Source organism: Hyla sarda, chromosome 1 (assembly GCF_029499605.1).
Source record: "Hyla sarda isolate aHylSar1 chromosome 1, aHylSar1.hap1, whole genome shotgun sequence".
In the NCBI taxonomy this organism is placed as follows: Eukaryota; Metazoa; Chordata; class Amphibia; order Anura; family Hylidae; genus Hyla; species Hyla sarda.
In genome coordinates, this window is record NC_079189.1 from 530,553,354 (window position 1) to 530,571,470 (window position 18,117).

Consider the following 18,117-nt stretch of genomic DNA (forward strand, 5'->3'; position numbering starts at 1 on the left):
ACACAGGTAAAGAGCAGTATAATAAATACAGTACAGGACATGTAGCACAAGTAAAGAGCAGTATAATAAATACAGTACAGGACATGTAACACAGGTAAAGAGCAGTATAATATATACAGTACAGGACAGGTAACACAGGTAGAGAGCAGTATAATACATACAGTACAGGACAGGTAACACAGGTAAAGAGCAGTATAATACATACAGTACAGGACATGTAACACAGGTAAAGAGCAGTATAATAAATACCGTACAGGACATGTAGCACAAGTAAAGAGCAGTATAATAAATGTAGTACAGGACATGTAGCACAAGTAAAGAGCAGTATAATAAATACAGTACAGGGCAGGTAACACAGGTAAAGAGCAGTATAATACATACAGTACAGGGCAGGTAACACAGGTAAAGAGCAGTATAATACATACAGTACAGGACATGTAACACAGGTAAAGAGCAGTATAATACATACAGTACAGGACAGGTAACACAGGTAAAGAGCAGTATAATACATACAGTACAGGACATGTAGCACAAGTAAAGAGCAGTATAATACATACAGTACAGGACATGTAACACAGGTAGAGAGCAGTATAATACATACAGTACAGGACATGTAGCTCAGGTAGAGAGCAGTATAATACATACAGTACAGGACAGGTAACACAAGTAGAGAGCAGTATAATACATACAGTACAGGACATGTAGCACAGGTAGAGAGCAGTATAATAAATACAGTACAGGACATGTAGCACAAGTAGAGAGCAGTATAAAAAAATACAGTACAGGACATGTAACACAGGTAGAGAGCAGTATAATACATACAGTACAGGACAGGTAACACAGGTAGAGAGCAGTATAATAAATACAGTACAGGACAGGTAACACAGGTAGAGAGCAGTATAATAAATACAGTACAGGACAGGTAACACAGGTAGAGAGCAGTATAATAAATACAGTACAGGACATGTAGCACAGGTAGAGAGCAGTATAATACATACAGTACAGGACAGGTAACACAAGTAGAGAGCAGTATAATACATACAGTACAGGACATGTAGCACAGGTAGAGAGCAGTATAATACATACAGTACAGGACAGGTAACACAGGTAAAGAGCAGTATAATAAATACAGTACAGGACATGTAGCACAAGTAAAGAACAGTATAATAAATACAGTACAGGACATGTAACACAGGTAGAGAGCAGTATAATACATACAGTACAGGGCAGGTAACACAGGTAAAGAGCAGTATAATAAATACAGTACAGGACATGTAGCACAAGTAAAGAGCAGTATAATAAATACAGTACAGGACATGTAACACAGGTAAAGAGCAGTATAATATATACAGTACAGGACAGGTAACACAGGTAGAGAGCAGTATAATACATACAGTACAGGACAGGTAACACAGGTAAAGAGCAGTATAATACATACAGTACAGGACATGTAACACAGGTAAAGAGCAGTATAATAAATACCGTACAGGACATGTAGCACAAGTAAAGAGCAGTATAATAAATGTAGTACAGGACATGTAGCACAAGTAAAGAGCAGTATAATAAATACAGTACAGGGCAGGTAACACAGGTAAAGAGCAGTATAATACATACAGTACAGGGCAGGTAACACAGGTAAAGAGCAGTATAATACATACAGTACAGGACATGTAACACAGGTAAAGAGCAGTATAATACATACAGTACAGGACAGGTAACACAGGTAAAGAGCAGTATAATACATACAGTACAGGACATGTAGCACAAGTAAAGAGCAGTATAATACATACAGTACAGGACATGTAACACAGGTAGAGAGCAGTATAATACATACAGTACAGGACATGTAGCTCAGGTAGAGAGCAGTATAATACATACAGTACAGGACAGGTAACACAAGTAGAGAGCAGTATAATACATACAGTACAGGACATGTAGCACAGGTAGAGAGCAGTATAATACATACAGTACAGGACAGGTAACACAGGTAAAGAGCAGTATAATAAATACAGTACAGGACATGTAGCACAAGTAAAGAACAGTATAATAAATACAGTACAGGACATGTAACACAGGTAGAGAGCAGTATAATACATACAGTACAGGGCAGGTAACACAGGTAAAGAGCAGTATAATAAATACAGTACAGGACATGTAGCACAAGTAAAGAGCAATATAATAAATACAGTACAGGACATGTAACACAGGTAAAGAGCAGTATAATATATACAGTACAGGACAGGTAACACAGGTAGAGAGCAGTATAATACATACAGTACAGGACAGGTAACACAGGTAAAGAGCAGTATAATACATACAGTACAGGACATGTAACACAGGTAAAGAGCAGTATAATAAATACCGTACAGGACATGTAGCACAAGTAAAGAGCAGTATAATAAATGTAGTACAGGACATGTAGCACAAGTAAAGAGCAGTATAATAAATACAGTACAGGGCAGGTAACACAGGTAAAGAGCAGTATAATACATACAGTACAGGGCAGGTAACACAGGTAAAGAGCAGTATAATACATACAGTACAGGACATGTAACACAGGTAAAGAGCAGTATAATACATACAGTACAGGACAGGTAACACAGGTAAAGAGCAGTATAATACATACAGTACAGGACATGTAGCACAAGTAAAGAGCAGTATAATACATACAGTACAGGACATGTAACACAGGTAGAGAGCAGTATAATACATACAGTACAGGACAGGTAACACAGGTAAAGAGCAGTATAATACATACAGTACAGGACATGTAGCACAAGTAAAGAGCAGTATAATACATACAGTACAGGACATGTAACTCAGGTAGAGAGCAGTATAATACATACAGTACAGGACAGGTAACACAAGTAAAGAGCAGTATAATAAATACAGTACAGGACATGTAGCACAAGTAGAGAGCAGTATAATAAATACAGTACAGGACATGTAGCACAAGTAAAGAGCAGTATAATAAATACAGTACAGGACATGTAGCACAAGTAAAGAGCAGTATAATAAATACAGTACAGGACATGTAGCACAAGTAGAGAGCAGTATAATAAATACAGTACAGGACATGTAGCACAAGTAAAGAGCAGTATAATAAATACAGTACAGGACATGTAGCACAAGTAGAGAGCAGTATAATAAATACAGTACAGGACATGTAGCACAAGTAAAGAGCAGTATAATAAATACAGTACAGGACATGTAACACAGGTAGAGAGCAGTATAATACATACAGTACAGGACATGTAACACAGGTAGAGAGCAGTATAATAAATACAGTACAGGACATGTAACACAGGTAGAGAGCAGTATAATACATACAGTACAGGACATGTAACACAGGTAGAGAGCAGTATAATAAATACAGTACAGGACATGTAGCACAAGTAAAGAACAGTATAATAAATACAGTACAGGACATGTAACACAGGTAGAGAGCAGTATAATAAATACAGTACAGGACATGTAGCACAAGTAAAGAGCAGTATAATAAATGTAGTACAAGACAGGTAGCACAGGTAAAGAGCAGTATAATACATACAGTACAGGACATGTAGCACAGGTAAAGAGCAGTATAATAAATGTAGTACAGGACATGTAGCACAAGTAGAGAGCAGTATAATACATACAGTACAGGACAGGTAACACAGGTAAAGAGCAGTATAATACATACAGTACAGGACATGTAGCACAGGTAGAGAGCAGTATAATACATACAGTACAGGGCAGGTAACACAGGTAAAGAGCAGTATAATAATGTAGTACAGGACATGTAGCACAAGTAGAGAGCAGTATAATACATACAGTACAGGGCAGGTAACACAGGTAAAGAGCAGTATAATAAATGTAGTACAGGACATGTAGCACAAGTAGAGAGCAGTATAATACACACAGTACAGGGCAGGTAACACAGGTAAAGAGCAGTATAATACATACAGTACAGGACATGTAGCACAGGTAGAGAGCAGTATAATACATACAGTACAGGACAGGTAACACAGGTAGAGAGCAGTATAATACATACAGTACAGGACATGTAACACAGGTAGAGAGCAGTATAATAAATACAGTACAGGACATGTAACACAAGTAAAGAGCAGTATAATAAATACAGTACAGGACATGTAGCACAAGTAAAGAACAGTATAATAAATACAGTACAGGACATGTAACACAGGTAGAGAGCAGTATAATACATACAGTACAGGGCAGGTAACACAGGTAAAGAGCAGTATAATAAATACAGTACAGGACATGTAGCACAAGTAAAGAGCAGTATAATAAATACAGTACAGGACATGTAACACAGGTAAAGAGCAGTATAATATATACAGTACAGGACAGGTAACACAGGTAGAGAGCAGTATAATACATACAGTACAGGACATGTAACACAGGTAAAGAGCAGTATAATACATACAGTACAGGACATGTAACACAGGTAAAGAGCAGTATAATAAATACCGTACAGGACATGTAGCACAAGTAAAGAGCAGTATAATAAATGTAGTACAGGACATGTAGCACAAGTAAAGAGCAGTATAATAAATACAGTACAGGGCAGGTAACACAGGTAAAGAGCAGTATAATACATACAGTACAGGGCAGGTAACACAGGTAAAGAGCAGTATAATACATACAGTACAGGACATGTAACACAGGTAAAGAGCAGTATAATACATACAGTACAGGACAGGTAACACAGGTAAAGAGCAGTATAATACATACAGTACAGGACATGTAGCACAAGTAAAGAGCAGTATAATACATACAGTACAGGACATGTAACACAGGTAGAGAGCAGTATAATACATACAGTACAGGACAGGTAACACAGGTAAAGAGCAGTATAATACATACAGTACAGGACATGTAGCACAAGTAAAGAGCAGTATAATACATACAGTACAGGACATGTAACACAGGTAGAGAGCAGTATAATACATACAGTACAGGACAGGTAACACAGGTAAAGAGCAGTATAATACATACAGTACAGGACATGTAGCACAGGTAAAGAGCAGTATAATACATACAGTACAGGACATGTAGCACAAGTAAAGAGCAGTATAATAAATACAGTACAGGACATGTAGCACAGGTAAAGATCAGTATAATACATATAGTACAGGACATGTAACAGGTAAAGATATATAAATATAATAAATACAGTACAGGACATGTAGCACAAGTAAAGAGCAGTATAATACATACAGTACAGGACATGTAACACAGGTAGAGAGCAGTATAATAAATACAGTACAGGACATGTAGCACAGGAAAAGAGCAGTATAATACATACAGTGCAGGACATGTAACACAGGTAAAGAGCAGTATAATACATACAGTACAGGACATGTAACACAGGTAAAGAGCAGTATAATACATACAGTACAGGACATGTAGCACAGGTAGAGAGCAGTATAATACATACAGTACAGGACAGGTAACACAGGTAGAGAGCAGTATAATACATACAGTACAGGACATGTAACACAAGTAAAGAGCAGTATAACACATACAGTACAGGACAGGTAACACAGGTAAAGAGCAGTATAATACGTACAGTACAGGACAGGTAACACAGGTAGAGAGCAGTATAATACATACAGTACAGGACATGTAACACAGGTAAAGAGCAGTATAATACATACAGTACAGGACAGGTAACACAGGTAAAGAGCAGTATAATACATACAGTACAGGACAGGTAACACAGGTAAAGAGCAGTATAATACATACAGTACAGGACAGGTAACACAGGTAAAGAGCAGTATAATACATACAGTACAGGACAGGTAACACAGGTAAAGAGCAGTATAATACATACAGTACAGGACATGTAGCACAGGTAAAGAGCAGTATAATACATACAGTACAGGACATGTAACACAGGTAGAGAGCAGTATAATAAATACAGTACAGGACATGTAGCACAGGTAAAGAGCAGTATAATACATACAGTACAGGACATGTAGCACAGGTAGAGAGCAGTATAATAAATACAGTACAGGACAGGTAACACAGGTAAAGAGCAGTATAATACATACAGTACAGGACAGGTAACACAGGTAAAGAGCAGTATAATACATACAATACAGGACAGGTAACACAGGTAAAGAGCAGTATAATACATACAGTACAGGACATGTAGCACAGGTAGAGAGCAGTATAATACATACAGTACAGGACAGGTAACACAGGTAAAGAGCAGTATAAAACATGCAGTACAGGACATGTAGCACAGGTAGAGAGCAGTATAATACATACAGTACAGGACAGGTAACACAGGTAAAGAGCAGTATAAAACATGCAGTACAGGACATGTAGCACAGGTAAAGATCAGTATAATACATACAGTACAGGACATGTAGCACAGGTAAAGATCAGTATAATGCATACAGTACAGGACATGTAGCACAGGTAGAGACCAGTATAATACATACAGTACAGGACAGGTAACACCGGTAAAGAGCAGTATAATACATACAGTACAGGACATGTAGCACAGGTAGAGAGCAGTATAATACATACAGTACAGGACAGGTAACACAGGTAAAGAGCAGTATAATACATACAGTACAGGACATGTAGCACAGGTAGAGAGCAGTATAATACATACAGTACAGGACAGGTAACACAGGTAGAGAGCAGTATAATACATACAGTACAGGACATGTAGCACATGTAGAGAGCAGTATAATACATACAGTACAGGACAGGTAACACAGGTAAAGAGCAGTATAAAACATGCAGTACAGGACATGTAGCACAGGTAAAGATCAGTATAATACATACAGTACAGGACATGTAGCACAGGTAAAGATCAGTATAATACATACAGTACAGGACATATAGCACAGGTAAAGATCAGTATAATACATACAGTACAGGACATGTAGCACAGGTAGAGAGCAGTATAATACGTACAGGACATGTAGCACAGGTAGAGAGCAGTATAATACATACAGTACAGGACAGGTAACACAGGTAGAGAGCAGTATAATAAATACAGTACAGGACATGTAGCACATGTAGAGAGCAGTATAATACATACAGTACAGGACAGGTAACACAGGTAGAGAGCAGTATAATACATACAGTACAGGACATGTAGCACAGGTAAAGATCAGTATAATACATACAGTACAGGACATGTAGCACAGGTAAAGATCAGTATAATACATACAGTACAGGACATGTAGCACAGGTAGAGAGCAGTATAATACATACAGTACAGGACAGGTAACACAGGTAAAGAGCAGTATAATACATACAGTACAGGACATGTAGCACAGGTAGAGAGCAGTATAATACATACAGTACAGGACAGGTAACACAGGTAAAGAGCAGTATAAAACATGCAGTACAGGACATGTAGCACAGGTAGAGAGCAGTATAATACATACAGTACAGGACAGGTAACACAGGTAAAGAGCAGTATAAAACATGCAGTACAGGACATGTAGCACAGGTAAAGAGCAGTATAATACATACAGTACAGGACATGTAGCACAGGTAAAGATCAGTATAATGCATACAGTACAGGACATGTTGCACAGGTAGAGAGCAGTATAATACATACAGTACAGGACAGGTAACACAGGTAAAGAGCAGTATAATACATACAGTACAGGACATGTAGCACAGGTAGAGAGCAGTATAATACATACAGTACAGGACAGGTAACACAGGTAAAGAGCAGTATAATACATACAGTACAGGACATGTAGCACAGGTAGAGAGCAGTATAATACATACAGTACAGGACAGGTAACACAGGTAGAGAGCAGTATAATACATACAGTACAGGACATGTAGCACATGTAGAGAGCAGTATAATACATACAGTACAGGACAGGTAACACAGGTAAAGAGCAGTATAAAACATGCAGTACAGGACATGTAGCACAGGTAAAGATCAGTATAATACATACAGTACAGGACATGTAGCACAGGTAAAGATCAGTATTATACATACAGTACAGGACATGTAGCACAGGTAGAGAGCAGTATAATACATACAGTACAGGACAGGTAACACAGGTAAAGAGCAGTATAATACATACAGTACAGGACATGTAGCACAGGTAGAGAGCAGTATAATACATACAGTACAGGACATGTAGCACAAGTAGAGAGCAGTATAATACATACAGTACAGGACAGGTAAAGAGCAGTATAATACATACAGTACAGGACAGGTAACACAGGTAGAGAGCAGTATAATACATACAGTACAGGACAGGTAACACAGGTAAAGAGCAGTATAATACATACAGTACAGGACATGTAGCACAGGTAGAGAGCAGTATAATACATACAGTACAGGACATGTAGCACAGGTAGAGAGCAGTATAATACATACAGTACAGGACAGGTAACACAGGTAAAGAGCAGTATAATACATACAGTACAGGACAGGTAACACAGGTAAAGAGCAGTATAATACATACAGTACAGGACATGTAGCACAGGTAGAGAGCAGTATAATACATACAGTACAGGACATGTAGCACAGGTAGAGAGCAGTATAATACATACAGTACAGGACCGGTAAAGAGCAGTATAATACATACAGTACAGGACAGGTAACACAGGTAGAGAGCAGTATAATACATACAGTACAGGACATGTAGCACAGGTAGAGAGCAGTATAATACATACAGTACAGGACATGTAGCACAGGTAGAGAGCAGTATAATACATACAGTACAGGACAGGTAACACAGGTAAAGAGCAGTATAAAACATGCAGTACAGGACATGTAGCACAGGTAGAGAGCAGTATAATACATACAGTACAGGACAGGTAACACAGGTAAAGAGCAGTATAAAACATGCAGTACAGGACATGTAGCACAGGTAAAGAGCAGTATAATACATACAGTACAGGACATGTAGCACAGGTAAAGATCAGTATAATGCATACAGTACAGGACATGTAGCACAGGTAGAGAGCAGTATAATACATACAGTACAGGACAGGTAACACAGGTAAAGAGCAGTATAATACATACAGTACAGGACATGTAGCACAGGTAGAGAGCAGTATAATACATACAGTACAGGACAGGTAACACAGGTAAAGAGCAGTATAATACATACAGTACAGGACATGTAGCACAGGTAGAGAGCAGTATAATACATACAGTACAGGACAGGTAACACAGGTAGAGAGCAGTATAATACATACAGTACAGGACATGTAGCACATGTAGAGAGCAGTATAATACATACAGTACAGGACAGGTAACACAGGTAAAGAGCAGTATAAAACATGCAGTACAGGACATGTAGCACAGGTAAAGATCAGTATAATACATACAGTACAGGACATGTAGCACAGGTAAAGATCAGTATTATACATACAGTACAGGACATGTAGCACAGGTAGAGAGCAGTATAATACATACAGTACAGGACAGGTAACACAGGTAAAGAGCAGTATAATACATACAGTACAGGACATGTAGCACAGGTAGAGAGCAGTATAATACATACAGTACAGGACATGTAGCACAAGTAGAGAGCAGTATAATACATACAGTACAGGACAGGTAAAGAGCAGTATAATACATACAGTACAGGACAGGTAACACAGGTAGAGAGCAGTATAATACATACAGTACAGGACAGGTAACACAGGTAAAGAGCAGTATAATACATACAGTACAGGACATGTAGCACAGGTAGAGAGCAGTATAATACATACAGTACAGGACATGTAGCACAGGTAGAGAGCAGTATAATACATACAGTACAGGACAGGTAACACAGGTAAAGAGCAGTATAATACATACAGTACAGGACAGGTAACACAGGTAAAGAGCAGTATAATACATACAGTACAGGACATGTAGCACAGGTAGAGAGCAGTATAATACATACAGTACAGGACATGTAGCACAGGTAGAGAGCAGTATAATACATACAGTACAGGACCGGTAAAGAGCAGTATAATACATACAGTACAGGACAGGTAACACAGGTAGAGAGCAGTATAATACATACAGTACAGGACATGTAGCACAGGTAGAGAGCAGTATAATACATACAGTACAGGACAGGTAACACAGGTAAAGAGCAGTAAAATACATACAGTACAGGACATGTAGCACAGGTAGAGAGCAGTATAATACATACAGTACAGGACATGTAGCACAGGTAGAGAGCAGTATAATACATACAGTACAGGACATGTAGCACAGGGAGAGAGCAGTATAATACATACAGTACAGGACATGTAGCACAGGGAGAGAGCAGTATATTACATGCAGATTGGGGCATGTAGAGAGCAGTAAAATAGATATAGTATGGGAAATGTAGCACAGGTAGCGTGTAGTTGACTACATGTAGCACAGGTAGAGAGCAGTATATTACATGCAGTTTGGGACATATAGCAGAGGTATAGAGCAGTAAAATATAGTGCATGTAATGAGAAGTTAAGTAAAGCTAGAGGGAAGTAGAGTACATTTAGAGGGCTGTACACTATGTGTAGCACAGAGTAGTGCAATATATCTAGTATGGGACGTATAGCACAAGTAAAGGATAGTGCATATAGCACTGTACTTTACTGTAGAGAATGTCACTGCGCAAGAAAGCCCATTGTAAGCTGCACATATTGTCACCTGAGGGGCCACATATAAAATGACAGGGCTAATGGCTCTTATGGCATGCTTATAGAGCAGTCATGTCTCCCATTAACACATCAGTAATGTAAAGTGTGGTATTATGCTACAGATTAAGTACCTTTATTTGTAATGCAATAGTGGAGTAGAATTACAACACCAGATTCACTATTGTACCTAGATGCCGTGGACTCGGCCCTGTGGAGCGATCTCAGTAGTGACACTCTGGAATTTGAAGCGGAGTCTTGGAGCTCAGTCGTGGACTCGTCCTTCTGCCATAAACAAGAGAAGAATGTCATTAAAAGACAAGACGTTATATTTGGTGAGTTATTTTGGTAGGAAAGAAAATAAGGGAGGACTTGCACAAATAATGAATATATTTGAATGGGATTCTTATTGTTTTAAATTCTCTAGTGAGATCTTTTTTCCATACAAAGATTGCTATTTCTATTGCTATGTGCTATATTTGTATAATTCAATGACAGGTCAGTAGGAGGATTGTTCTGTAGCGCTTGTTTTACTTCTTAAACAACTTGAATCTTTTATGGATGGGGACATGAATGTTAGGAAGTTCAGTAACTTTCCTCTTGGTGTATGTTCACTCTTTAGTTTACTCGCTTCTTTCAAGGAGACATGAACAGTGCCTGCGTCTATTGAATAAGTACATTTTCTTATGTGTTTGACCCCTTTAAGCTGTTCTTGTACTAAAACCGTTGAGGAAATCCATTTTTCCACAGTGTCTAGGGTTTGTTCCTGTTTATGTTCTTCAAAGAGTCATTTTCAGACTCTATCCAGCAATGTTTGTAGTTCTTTTGTCAAATGGTTTCTTTCCATTGGCTGAATATAAACAGAGGATTACAGATTTCTGTGCTTTTACCTTCGGATAATCGTCTGGAGACCAAAACGGGAAATCCTGTGTCCTGATAGAAGAGGTTTTATGCAGGTCAAACACAATTCCATGTCCCTGGCATGTCTGCTATTTCCCTGGAAGATCTGAAGGCCACTGTATAGTTGTGTTTCCCAACCAGGGTGCCTCCAGCTGTTGCAAAACTACAACTCCCAACATGCCCGGACAGCCTTTGGCTGTCCGGGCATGCTGGGAGTTGTAGTTTTGCAACAGCTGGAGGCACCCTGGTTGGGAAACACTGGTATAGTCGTTGGATGGATTGAATACCCTGTTCAGATATTAACCGGGGGTATAAATGTTTTTAAAACTACAGCCATTTAAACAGATAAATGAAATATCCATGAAAGAAAGGGTTTATAATCTGTTACTTTATTCCTAGTAAAACAGCATATCACATATTCTTATATTTAGCATATCCATTGCCAGACATCGGGGATGACTGTCAGTAGGCCCATACACTTATTAGATTGTTGCAGAGTCCTGACAATTATTCATTGTATATGAATAGACAAAGAAGGGGATTTATTTACTTTTTTATGCCAACTTTCTGTTAGAAAAAAAAGATGCAAATTTTTGAGCATCCCTGGTTTGAGTACACATGGACCGGATGTATGTGGAGGGGCCATGTGTGGAAATTGTAGTTGAAATCCACACTAGCTTAAAGCCGACATAGATTTAAAGTGTACCCGTCAGATCCAACAAAAACATTTTTTTTAATATACAGTATCACTCAGTACCTAATCCTGATCATGTACATCTAATTTTTATGTGTCTATCACCTTTATTTATTTTTTTGATACACTTTTAATTTAGCTCACTAGTCTGAATTCCTCTCAAAGGGAGGGGGTGTGGCCTCATTGTGCAGGTCTCCGCCCCCTCCCTCAGTATGCTGTCTGCTCACATCTCCCCTAGCATTAGCAACACTACAACTCCCAGCTTGTCCTCACTGACAGTAGTGGGACACAAGCTGACAGTGGGAGGATTTTTCCTCCAGTGTGAGCCCTGCACTCACAGCTGTCAATCAAGGAAGTGTGTCCATGACATAGGTGATGACGCATGGACACAGCAGGACTAGTATGTGTCCAAATAGGCAGGGGGGAGAGTTATTTGACTGGCTTTTTAGTATGAAATACTGAAAATTTTCTAATGAAAGCAATTGCAAAATCTATTGGTTATACATGCTTTACAACATATCAAAAGTTTTTGTATCTGACAGTGCCCATTTAAGATTCAGGTGCACATAGAGTCAGGTATGCACCAAATTTATAGAGAAGTGCACCTATTGGATGAATTTCACCCCAATGGATTTAGAGATACAATGCTGTTCTTCAGCAGATTCCCATCCCCCAAAGTGGTTTCATGAAAATCTGATTATATGACCTGGGGAAGCTGGAGGCTTGAGCAGAGAAATATTGACGGTTTATTCGGATAAATGTAAGGTTATGCCATAAAAACAAATGATGTACTATTATGTGCTAAATAATAAAACATTAGGTAAAACTTCTACCAAAAAGGACTTGGGGATATTGGTGGACAGTACACTCAACACTAATGACCAGTGCAGGCAACGGCTGCCAAGGATGGCAGTATGTACCAAGAGAGGCATAGAGGCTCATGACAGGAACATAGTTTAGCCTCTGTACAAGTCACTAGTTAGGCTGTGTTCACACAGGCGTCTAGACCCGTCCCGTTCTTCTCCCGTCAAAAATAAAAACGGACTTTAAAAAAAAAAAAAAAAAAACGTTATCCGTTTGTATCGATTTGGATCTGTTATTGTTCAGTTAATAAACCCAAAACATTTTTTTTGTTCTGAGCATACTCTGTAGTAAAAAAGGATTGAAAAAACAGATGACCGTAAAGGCTCATCCGTTTTCCATAGACGTCAATGTAAAATTTTCCACATCAGTTTTTTTTCTTCCGTTCTTTTGACGGTAGAAAAAATATTGCAAAGAAAGAAAAAAAAAATGAGCGCAGATGGGTGCAAACGGATGTGAAATGATTGTCAAAAAAAATCCCATTGACGTCAATGGGATTATTTTACAACCGTTTGTAATCCATTTACAAGCATCAACAACGGAACTTAAACCAGGAAAAAGAAAATGGGGACAGACGGCCGTGTGAACGCACCCTTAGAACAAACATGGAATATTGTGTGAAAATTGTGGGCACCTGTATATATGAAGGACATGCTTGAACTGGAGAGGGTGCAGAGGAAGGCAACCAAGACAGGTTATCAAACGTAGATTTATTTAGTTTGGAAAAAAGATGTTTTGGGGCGATCTGATCACATTGTACAAATATATGAATGGACAGTACAGAGATCTTTCTAGTGATCTTTTTATACCTATGCCAGTAACCATGACAAGGGGGCATCCTCTACGTCTATAGGAAAGAAGGTTTCACCATCATCGCAGATGAGGATTCTTTACTGTAAGAGCAGTCAGACTATGGAACTCTTTGCCCCAGGATGTTGTGATGTCTGACTCGGTAAACAAGTTCAAGGGATTTCTGGTGATAGGAAGTTGATTTAGTGATTTATTCTGATTGCCAGATTGAAGTCGAGAAGAAATCACCCCCCTGTTATGGAATAGTTGGCACCTGCCTTATGAGGGTTAATTGCCTTTCTCTGGATCAACACTGTATTATGTTATAGGTTGAACTAAATCAACTATGTAACCCAACAAATATCTCTCTTTACTTGACCTTTGGTCTTGCTGATGGTACTAGACTAGTGATATGTATTGTGATATGTATCACTGACTACCCAGAGGAGTACACTGGATTAGATTATAGTATATGACCTATTACATTGTTGGATATTTCTGATTAAAAAGTTTGCCAGCTATGCATCATATCTTGGTACTGTCTTACAAAAGAAAAAAGTTATTTTAACCCCCTGGGGGGGGGGGGGGGGGGTTAAAAGGATGAAAAATAAAATGGATTACTGTATATTAGTAAAACACATTAGCCATAATTGCATTTGAAGTAATCTATAATGAACTTACGTTTCCTCTTCCTTACTTTTCCAATGTTAATATAATCATAACTGTGAGAGGGATTAAAAGGAAGGAACCTAATCCATGGAGAAAGCCGTATACATATCCACCCTGAATAAGAGCAGCACGTTCTCCAAAAGGGTTTCAAAAAGCACTCCAGAATTTTTCTTTTTAGTTTTTTGCCACTTTAGTAATCTTTTTACCCCTTTTATTATCTACTTTTGTTAGTGTGGTGAAAAATGTGGTGGAAACTGTGTACTTGCACCAAATTTATTAAATGGTGCAGGGCATGTGATTAATCTGGTGCTGATCACATTTCTTACTTCAGTACTCCACTTTGTATGGTGTCTTCTCTGTGACTTTTTATGCAGCTTTTTAAACCAACAAAATGTGCACCTTTTTCTTCATGCTGTCCACAGCCCTTTTTGTAAGCCAAATCAGCGCTGGTGTAGATTTGCACCTCAGTTAGCGCAGTTGCGGCAAAAGATGCAAAAAACTGAAACCCTGCACATCATAAATTCCTGACCACTTGATGATATCATCTGAAATCACTACTCTTTTTGCAAAACCTTCTAAACCAAAAGTCATGAATAATGAGTAATAAAAAGTCTCTAAACAGAATCTGAGGCAAACTGTGCGACAAATTTACACCACAAAAACATGGTAAAACCAATGATAAATTCCCTCCTATGTGTAGAACTATTTTACATAGTACAGAAATCTTTATTCAGCAACATTCTGTTTACGGAGGGACATAACAGAAGAACAAGGAGGATAAAGCTTTGTGGGGAGGGGCCTCAGTTTCCAGGATGGATTTAGTAGGTTATGATGTAATCTTGTAAACAGGAGATACTTATATCCTGTGTACACAGTAGAGTATGTAATTTATGGGGGCTAGGTGGTAGTCATATGACCCTGCTGCAGTAATGAAAGGGCTCAGATTGTATGGATGCAACTGAGCAGGAATGAAACAAATAACACTGTAGGAATATTTCTAGGGAGTTAGCCTTGGGAGAAAAGAATTATAATAATTTGGAGTGTTTCTGAAGTTCTCTATGTTGTAGGACTTTTGGTCTGTAGCTTTAAACACTGTCTCAGGATAAAGCTTGTGTTAAAACCTAGTCATGTTAATTGTAAAGATTTTCCTAACCTATATTTGTGATTAATGTCAGGATTGTACAATAAATAGTTTATTTTAGGTGTATCATGCTATCCTGTTGTTGTTTTTTCTTACTTTTAGAACTTATGCAGACGGAACTGCATCATATCCAGACCCTTTTCATTATGTCTGAAATATTCAGGAAAGGGATGAAGGAGGAGCTGCAGCTGGACCACAGTACCGTGGATAAAATCTTCCCTTGTCTTGATGAGCTGCTGGAAATCCATAAGTCCTTCTTTTATAGCCTACGGGAGAGGAAACAGGAGTCCAGGGAGGGAAATGACCGCAACTTTGTAATCCACAGAATTGGAGATATCCTTGTACAGCAGGTACACGGCATGAAGTCAACTTTCTGTAGCCTAATAAGGGTATAAGTAAATGCTGCCTTATCTGATATGTAATACTGTAAAAATGCTAAAGAAAACATGTAAGAGAGTTGTCCTGGTTGTGCTCATTCAGAACTTCTTCCTGGTGCACCAAGCAACCATTATAATCTCTGTACAACTATTTCATACTGGATGGTCTTAAGGGATGAACTTTTATCTATTCGTTTACCTAGGACTTAATGACAACAAGTGAAGGTGATACTGTTAATGCACTTAGACTGAGTGTATCACAGCCACATTATTTTTGCATCCATATTATGGTCGCAAGTGCTGCCCATACATCAGGTCTAATGACTTCAACTTATGGTATCATAAGGATCCATGATGGTTTCAGTTAGAGAGTACCTCTCATGATCTTGTTTAATTTTATAATCCTCCCAGTTCACTGCCCCCATCATGATAAACCACCCCCTGTCTTTATTTTTATTACTTGTTAGTTTTCTACCTTGATACTGCTTTGCATTTTCTGCTCAGTCAGATTCACAGACTGGGAAGGGGCGTTACCCAGCAGGTGTGATATCATCTGAAGCCATACAGGGGAGAACTTCCTCCCTCACTCTGCTACACACAGCCCAGAGCAGTTCAGTGTGAGATGAACTATGATTGGCTAAGGCTGCACACACACCCCTACAGCATTTCCTGCTTTTGGACTTCTGCCAGGCCTGCAGGAGTCCAAAGTCTGTGCAAAAGATGGAAGGAAAAGTGCTCTGGACAAGTAGGAAGATACCTAGTTGCAGCTTTTTAAAACACAAATAAAACATAGAAACCCTCCTTTTTTAACAAAGTACATTCAAAAGATTTTTTGTTTACCAAAAGCAGTGCAATAGCAAAAGTTAGTTTTAATGAGCGTGCCCATTTATCCTGGTTGGGTCAGGATTTCTGGCTCTAACACGCAAAAATGTGGTCACTTGGCCTCCTGACTTTACCCCAACAGATTGTGTCAGGGGAGAGAAGGATCTGGCAGCGGCTTACCCTCTTCATTCAAAACACAAGGCCAAATGTTTATGTGAATAAAAAAGAGAACTGTTGGCCATAAAAATGTTAACCCAACGGCCATGGCCGTAACAAAGATATTGTTTTCAACACAGGGTGCCTCCAGTTGTTTCACCACTACAACTCCCAGCATTCCCTGACAGCCAGTAGATGTCAGGGCAAGCTGGGAGTTGTAGTGGTGAAACAGCTGGAGGCGCCCTGTGTAGTTGAGCTAAGGGCGGAAGTCGGCCCCCTGCAGGCATCAGTGACGATGCGCCTGCTGGGGAAGTCTGTCTGGTAAGTGAGCACACTACCAGGTAGACAAAAAGGCATTTCTAAGATAGTAAAAAATTTAAGGCAGGGAGGGGGTTACAGATAGATGGGCAATAGGCAGGGACAGAAAGAAAAAAAAAAGGATGGTGGGAGCTACTCTTATAGCAAACAAATGATGAGCCTCGCAATATAATATAGGGGGAAGGTAAAGGAAGTCTCAGTCTCCAAAACATTGCCTTTACCATTGCTTTTGAGCACTATGCACATACTAGTGATCCTTGTTTCCCAACTTATACACTACAATACTGAACATGATATCTGAAACCCCGCAGGTGGCTGGTGAGGAGCAGGGTAATATGTGCCTTCCACCTGTTGGCAATGAAATCTCTTCATACAATAGGGGACATTTACACCAACCAATGAATGCTGGATAGTGTAGATTACCACCCAGGGAAGTAACATGACAACCTGGTGTCAATGCCTTAGCTTAACTAGATGCTTACATGACTTCTCTTACAGTTTTCTGCGGAGAATGCTGAGAAAATGAAGATGATTTATGGTGAATTCTGTAGTCATCATATCGAAGCCATGAATTTGTTTAAAGAGCTTCAGCAAAACAAAAAGTTTCAGAATTTCTTAAAAGTAAGTTATGGAATTCTCTCATGTAATTTCTGCATATTTTCAATGGGAATTGTTAGATATGTTAATAATTTATATGTCCCTATTAAAGAAGCAGTCCTGGTTTTGTTTTATTTGCTGCTATCACCAGCACCGTTTTATTCCAG

At 38.8% G+C, this 18,117-nt stretch overlaps 1 protein-coding gene across 5 annotated transcripts in view; it reads left to right on the forward strand.

The window, feature by feature from the left end:
* Positions 1–18,117, forward strand: part of ARHGEF28 (Rho guanine nucleotide exchange factor 28) — a 270,524-nt gene that overhangs the window by 217,625 nt on the left and 34,782 nt on the right. For all 5 annotated transcript variants that reach the window (XM_056539915.1, XM_056539902.1, XM_056539924.1 and 2 more), the window contains exons 19-21: positions 10,821–10,961; positions 15,783–16,030; positions 17,852–17,974. In XM_056539915.1, coding sequence (XP_056395890.1) covers positions 10,821–10,961; positions 15,783–16,030; positions 17,852–17,974 — 512 coding nt within the window. The remainder of the gene's footprint in view (positions 1–10,820; positions 10,962–15,782; positions 16,031–17,851; positions 17,975–18,117) is intronic.